Genomic DNA, 7,500 nt, shown 5'->3' with positions numbered 1-7,500 from the left:
CTGCTGTAGACTCACAGAGACAGCGGTCAGAGGACGAAGCCCTGCTGTAGACTCACAGAGAAAGCGGTCAGAGGACGGAGCCCTGCTGTAGACTCACTGAGACAGCGGTCAGAGGACGGAGCCCTGCTGTAGACTTAAAAAGACAGCGGTCCGAGGACAGAGGACGCTGTAGACTCACAGAGACAGCGGTAAGAAGACGGAGCCCTGCTGTAGACTCACAGAGACAGCGGTCAGAGGACGGAGCCCTGCTGTAGACTCACAGAGACAGCGGTCAGAGGACGGAGCCCTGCTGTAGACTCACAGAGACAGCGGTCAGAGGACGGAGCCCTGCTGTAGACTCACAGAGACAGCGGTCAGAGGACGGAGCCCTGCTGTAGACTCACTGAGACAGTGGTAAGAGGACGGAGCCCTGGTGTAGACTCACAGAGACAGCGGTCAGAGGACGGAGCCCTGGTGTACACTCACAGAGACAGCGGTCAGAGGACGGAGCCCATATGTACGCTCACAGAGACAGCGGTCAGAGGACGAAGCCCTGCTGTAGACTCACAGAGAAAGCGGTCAGAGGACGGAGCCCTGCTGTAGACTCACTGAGACAGCGGTCAGAGGACGGAGCCCTGCTGTAGACTTAAAAAGACAGCGGTCCGAGGACAGAGGACGCTGTAGACTCACAGAGACAGCGGTAAGAAGACGGAGCCCTGCTGTAGACTCACAGAGACAGCGGTCAGAGGACGGAGCCCTGCTGTAGACTCACAGAGACAGCGGTCAGAGGACGGAGCCCTGCTGTAGACTCACTAAGACAGCAGTCCAAGGACGGAGCCCTGCTGTAGACTTAAAAAGAGAGCGGTCCAAGGACAGAGGACGCTGTAGACTCACAGAGACAGCGGTCAGAGGACGAAGCCCTGCTGTAGACTCACTGAGACAGCGGTCAGAGGACGGAGGCCGCTGTAGACTCACATCATCACATGATCGTCCTGCAGTGCTGTACCACTGATGATAAATAAACAGCTTGTTAAGAGTTTAAGGAGAATGAAGATGAGCAGGAGTCTCACCTGTGTAGCTGCCGGCGGGTCGGGGAACCCTCAGTGCTCAGGAAGTATCTGCAGCACAACACACAACCGTTTATCATGTGAGTAAAACTTCCTGATGAGATGTGCTGCAGTTCGTCATGTTCACGTGTGCTTCATCATTCACAGCAGAACACTCGTGTGTCAGTGTGTTCGCTCACAGGCTCTGTGTGTTCTCATCATACGCCAGAATCTGCGTCACCTCCCAGTTCCCGGACGTCAGGTGCCGCACCTCATTCTGGTCTGCCCTCATCTGAACACACACACAATCATCATCAGCGCCCGCCCGACACAAACACACACACATCATCAGAATCCGCTGGACACACACACAAACACCTGCGCAGACATACCTGAGCGGTGAACATGGCGATGTGCTGGAAGTCTCCGCGTCCACCCTGCTTCACGGGGACGGTCAGGAAGAAGCGTGCAGCGTCTCTGGAGAAGAACGGCTCCTGATTCTGCAGAACACACATCAACACTGCCTGAACACACACACACACTCCAGCACACACTCACCTGTCTGCAACACTCAACACACACACTCACCTGTCTGCAACAGTCAACACACACACTCACCTGTCTGCAACAGTCAACACACACACTCACCTGTCTGCAACACTCAACACACACACTCACCTGTCTGGTCAGCCACAGGTCTGATGTTTCCTCGTGCCTCTGCCAAAAATACATAAACATTCTTAATATCAAACCAGTCCTTTCAGTGTGTGTGTGTGTGTGTGTGTGTGTGTGTGTGTGTGTACCTTGATGCAGGCTCCAGTGCTGGAGTCACACACAGTGAGCACAGAGACGTTCTGAGGTCGGTTTAACCATCGCACCGCTGTCTTGGTCTTACTGATCCACTTCACCATCACCACATAATGTTCCCTACACACACACACACACACACACACACACACACACACAGGGAGCATTAGTCAGTCACTTCAGTTTTCATTACACACACACACACACACACATGCACACACACCACACACACACACTACCTGAGCTTGAGCTCGTCAGGCGGTGTGAGCTCCAGTGTGTGTGTCGGGCCGTACAGATTGACCACGAACAGTTTGACCATAGGGTTGGGTTGACCGGCCTGTAAACACACACACACACACACACACACAAACATGAACAGCAGATAAACACAAACACACTGACACTTCTGCAGCACACGTGTGTGTGTGTGTTCAGGACGCAGGTTCATACCTTCGGGTACGGGTACTGTTTGCCTTTGGGGTAAGCTGAGCCGGTGAAGGTGGGCAGCGCCATGTTGGGCACCAGACTGTCATTCAGGACCAGAAAGGCCAAACGCTCGCCATCAGGAGACCACCAGTGGGCCACGTGTGTGTGCAGCACCTCCTCTGTTCACACACACACACACACACACACACACACACACACACACACACACACACACACACAGGGTAACTCACTGTTCCCCATGACATATTCAGAGGTCAGTGCTGTTTCAGTCAAACACTAATGAGTCGACTTGTTGCACACTAGCCAGCTGGACAACACAGGGAGTGACATCATCATGATGTCATACACACCCACCTTCATACAGCCAATCAGTGATGCCGTTATAGACCACGCCCTCCTTCCCTGATGATGTCAGTCTGAGTGAGTTACTCCTGACGTCCGACTGATAGTAAATATTATTTTCAAATATATACACCTGCACACACACACACACACACACACACACACACACACACACACACACACACACACACACACACACACACACACACACACACACACAGATAACATTTAAACAGCAGCACATCTCCAGTGATGTTTGATGAAATACTGAGCATTGATTTAGGCCCAATCCCAGTTCTGCCCCGTCCCCTGGCTCAGTGTGTCCTCCTGAGGGTCTGTGTCCTGATTCTCTCTGTCTCGTAGGGCTCGAGGATCAGACACACAGACCTCAAACAGAGCTACACTACTAATGAGAGGCTGTGGGGGTTTCTCTGAGCACATCAGCTCCAGCTGCAACCCTGAGCATGGAGATGCACACACAGACATACAGGAGCATTATCCAGCAGTGCCGTGCAGAACAGCGTCTGGTTTAATATTCAGAACATTACTGAGTTCAGTCGAGGTCCGCTAACACATTACAGCAGTGTTCAGTGGGCTTAGTGCTGGAGCGCATGACATCGGGTGCTTTTCCACACAGTGTTGACCTGCAGATGCACAGAGCGCTCTGTCACACACACACACACACACACACACACACTACAGCAGTGCTCTCAGTGAAGCCCAGCGCGGAGCATTTCTGCTCATTCACTCAGAAGATTAGCATCAACGCTCACAACACATTGCGCTCCACCTCCGTATGTGTTAGGGTTGGTTCCCCATTGCTGAGGGGTGTATTTGGATCTGCACACTGTCTGTAGGGGGGAACAGAACCGAGGCGGGCCGAGACTCACCAGCTGCTGACCCTGAACGCCCCACGCCGCATGCTGCAGTTTAGAGTTCAACACCTCTGGAGGATCCAGCTGCAGAACCTCCCTACACACACACACACACACACATCAGACAGCAGAGATACAGAGTGTGTGTGTGTGTGTGTGTGTGTGTGTGTGTGTGTGTGTGTGTGTGTGTGTGTGTGTGTGTGTGTGTGTGTGTGTGTGTGTTTTTGTGTTTTTGTGCGTGTGTGTGTGTGTGTCTGTGTGTGTGTGTGTGTGTGTTTTTGTGTTTTTGTGTGTGTGTGTGTGTGTGTTTTTTGTGTGTTTGTGCGTGTGTTTGTGTGTGTGTGTGTGTGTGTGTGTGTGTGTGTGTGTGTGTGTGTGTGTGTGTGTGTGTTTTTTGTGTTTTTGTGTGTGTGTGTGTGTGTGTTTTTTTGTGTGTTTGTGCGTGTGTTTGTGTGTGTGTGTGTGTGTGTCTGTGTGTGTGTGTGTGTGTGTGTGTGTGTGTGTGTGTGTCTGTGTGTGTGTGTATGTGTGTGTGTGTGTGTGTGTGTGTGTGTGTGTGTGTGTGTGTGTGTGTGTCTGTGTGTGTGTGTGTGTGTGTGTGTGTGTGTGTGTGTGTGTGTGTGTCTGTGTGTCTGTGTGTCTGTGTGTGTGTGTCTTCTTCACCTGGTCTGAATGCTGTAAATGATGTAAGAGGCTGTGAAGGAGTGCCGGTACACCTGCGGTCAGGACACAAACACAGATATTCAGCAGTAATCTCCAGCAGATTCAGGGCTGCAGAGAGCCGTAATAACACCGTCAACACAGTGACGCATATAAAGCTGACTCAGGATCTGCTCTGCGTGTGACAGACCCGTTTCAGAGGATTTCTGTTCCTGTCTGGAGCCCAAATAAAGACCTGTGCTGAAATCTGAGGCTTCTGTTACTCCTCGCCGCACCACACAGCAGTCTCCAGGCGCAGGACAGCGGTGAGAAGATCAGCAGTGTCTGATTAAGCAGAGTCCTGTGGCTTTCAGTGAGCTGCTGCTGTCTTGATGCTGAATCAGGCTTTGATTTGCTGGAGAAACGTCTGCTCACCCCGCGAGAGCAGCAGTCATTATCCAGTGCTCTACATGTGTTCATATGTATTTATTACTTGCACGTAGGAAAGCTGGATTCTGATTGGTGAGTCGCCACATTTCAAGGTATGTTATTCCCAGATAACAACTGCTTAAACTCACTAATACCACAGGCTCGCCCGGGATCTTACCATCTTCAATGAACACTTCTACATCTAATCTAATGTTCCTCTGTCTCTGCTGTGTTTTCGACTGTTTGGCGCCATCTTGTGGCTGAATAATATGTGGGTTAGTGTATGCTCCATCAGATGTTTCCATCTCTGTTAGTTTTGACTTTAACTAAAGGATTAGTCTAACACGGTTCAGAACAATGTTTGGTGTCTGTGCTTTAAGTTTTAGGCCAGTAGCTGTGTAATCATCAGGGTAAAGCACATCCAGCCGGCTGAAGAACAAACCGCTCAGTCTCCTACAACAGCAGCCGATAAACCTGTCCAGCTTCAATCCGAGAAACCACCGGCGGGATATGGTTATATTAGGGTTGTGTTATAGTTACATTACGGTTATGTTATAGTTATGTTCAGGGTTATGTTGAGGACACAGAACAAACTCTTCCCTAAACATGTATTATTATTATTATTTAATGTAAATATTATTTCTCTAGGAAAGACACTATATATACTGTAAAACTGCAGGTTAACTACGTTTATAAACCCTTTCCACAACGCCGTCAACACTCTGACTAACTTGTGAAGCTGCTTTAGAGCAATAATAAAAGGGAAAAGTGCTGTACGACTAAACCAACTGATGCTGGAGGTGTGTGATGGCTACAATAGGGATATGTTTTGGTTATGGTACAGTTATGTCATGGTTATATAAGGTTAGGGTTGTGGTTATGTTGTGGTTGTGTTATGGTTATGTTAGGGTTGTGGTTATGTTTTGGCTGTGTTATGGTTATGTTAGGGTTGTGGTTGTATCAAGGTTGTGTTATGGTTATGTTAGGGTTGTGGTTGTATCAAGGTTGTGTTATGGTTATGTTAGGATTGTGGTTGTGTTTTGCTTGTGTTAGTGTTAGGGTTGTGTTTTGGTTGTGTTATGGTTATGTTAGGGTTGTGGTTGTGTTATGGTTGTGTTATGGTTATGTTAAGGTTGTAGTTGTGTTGTGGTTGTGTTATGCTTATGTTAGGGTTGTGGTTGTGTTTTGGTTGTGTTATGGTTATGTTAGGGTTGTGGTTGTATCAAGGTTGTGTGTTATGGTTATGTTAGGGTTATGGTTGTGTTATGGTTGTGTTAGGGTTATGTTAAGGTTGTAGTTGTGTTGTGGTTGTGTTATGGTTATGTTAGGGTTGTGTTATGGTTATGTTAGGGTTATGGTTGTGTTATGGTTGTGTTAGGGTTATGTTAAGGTTGTAGTTGTGTTGTGGTTGTGTTATGGTTATGTTAGGGTTGTGTTATGGTTATGTTAGGGTTATGGTTGTGTTATGGTTATGTTAAGGTTGTAGTTGTGTTGTGGTTGTGTTATGGTTATGTTAGGGTTGTGTTATGGTTATGTTAGGATTGTGGTTGTGTTTTGGTTGTGTTAGGGTTATGTTAAGGTTGGAGTTCTGTTGTGGTTGTGGTATGGTTATGTTAGGGTTGTGTTATGGTTATGTTAGGGTTGTGGTTGCGTTACGGTTGTGTTATGGTTATGTTAGGGTTGTGGTTGTATTTTGCTTGTGTTATGGTTATGTTAGGGTTGTGGTTGTGTTTTGGTTGTGTTATGGTTATGTTAGGGTTGTGGTTGTGTTTTGGTTGTGTTGTGGTTATGTTAGGGTTGTGGTTGTGTTTTGCTTGTCTTAGTGTTAGGGTTGTGTTTTGGCTGTGTTATGGTTATGTTAGGGTTGTGGTCATGTTGTGGTTGTGTTATGGTTGTGTTAGGGCTCTGGTTATGTTTTGGTTGTGTTTTGGTTGTGTTAGGGTTGTGTTAGGGCTGTGGTTATGTTGTGGTTGTGTTATCGTAATGTTTGGGTTGTGGTTATGTTGTGTTTGTGTTACGGTTATGTTAGGGCTGTGGTTGTGTTAGGGTTGTGTTAGGGTTGTGTTAGGGTTGTGGTTGTGTTGTGGTTGTGTTATCGTAATGTTTGGGTTGTGGTTATGTTGTGTTTGTGTTACGGTTATGTTAGGGTTGTGGTTATGTTTTGGTTGTGTTATGGTTGTGTTAGGGCTGTGGTTATGTTTTAGTTGTGTTACGGTTGTGTTAGGGCTGTGGTTGTGTTAGGGTTGTGTTATGGTTGTGTTAGGGTTGTGGTTATGTTTTAGTTGTGTTGCGGTTGTGTTAGGGCTGTGGTTATGTTTTAGTTGTGTTACGGTTGTGTTAGGGCTGTGGTTGTGTTAGGGTTGTGTTACGGTTGTGTTAGGGTTGTGGTTATGTTTTAGTTGTGTTGCGGTTGTGTTAGGGCTGTGGTTGTGTTTTTGTTATGCTGGGGTTATGGCTATGATTATGTAAGGGTTATTTTAGGGTTCTGTGCATGGGCTGTGGATGGAGTGACAGAAACTCTTCTGATTGCATCACAGGCGTCTTCATTTGTGCTCTGATGATCTTACAGGTTTACAGCAGTATAAGAGTGAGAAATGTCCATTTTCATCAATCCTCTTCAACACTATTACTCTCTGTGAACAGCCGGCGCCTGATCAATGCCAGAAACAGAAACAGCCCAAACCTTCTTGACGTTGTAGGCGAACAGCACATACTTCATATCAGGGCTGATGGAGTATTTGGTGGCTTTGAAAGTGTCCTGTAAACAGAAAACAGCCAGAGGTTCATCATCATCATCATCATCATCATCATCATCATCATCATCACTGCACTACAGCCTTCACCAGACTATTAATCAGTCATCAGCTAATAATCAGCAGGAGCCTGTGTGTGTGTGTGTGTGTGTGTGTGTGTGTGTGTGTGTGTGTGTGTGTGTG

General features: G+C 47.5%; 1 protein-coding gene across 4 annotated transcripts in view; it reads right to left on the bottom strand.

Annotated features, from left to right (window-relative positions):
- Positions 1-7,500, bottom strand: part of dpp10 (dipeptidyl peptidase like 10) — a 45,762-nt gene that overhangs the window by 8,040 nt on the left and 30,222 nt on the right. For 2 of the 4 annotated variants that reach the window (XM_073913402.1, XM_073913401.1), the window contains exons 5-15: positions 7,248-7,322; positions 4,160-4,212; positions 3,512-3,593; positions 2,634-2,754; positions 2,283-2,437; positions 2,072-2,169; positions 1,829-1,952; positions 1,704-1,742; positions 1,418-1,525; positions 1,226-1,317; positions 1,050-1,097 (exon numbers count right to left, since the gene is read on the bottom strand). In XM_073913402.1, the coding sequence (XP_073769503.1) occupies positions 1,050-1,097; positions 1,226-1,317; positions 1,418-1,525; positions 1,704-1,742; positions 1,829-1,952; positions 2,072-2,169; positions 2,283-2,437; positions 2,634-2,754; positions 3,512-3,593; positions 4,160-4,212; positions 7,248-7,322 (995 nt within the window). Of the gene's footprint in view, positions 1,098-1,225; positions 1,318-1,417; positions 1,526-1,703; positions 1,743-1,828; positions 1,953-2,071; positions 2,170-2,282; positions 2,438-2,633; positions 2,755-3,511; positions 3,594-4,159; positions 4,213-7,247; positions 7,323-7,500 lie in introns of all 4 variants that reach the window. The other 2 variants (XR_012385757.1, XR_012385756.1) reach the window with 2 other exon arrangements.

Source organism: Danio rerio, chromosome 9 (genome assembly GCF_049306965.1).
Source record: "Danio rerio strain Tuebingen ecotype United States chromosome 9, GRCz12tu, whole genome shotgun sequence".
In the NCBI taxonomy this organism is placed as follows: Eukaryota; Metazoa; Chordata; class Actinopteri; order Cypriniformes; family Danionidae; genus Danio; species Danio rerio.
This window is presented reverse-complemented; position numbering and strand designations above follow the sequence as displayed.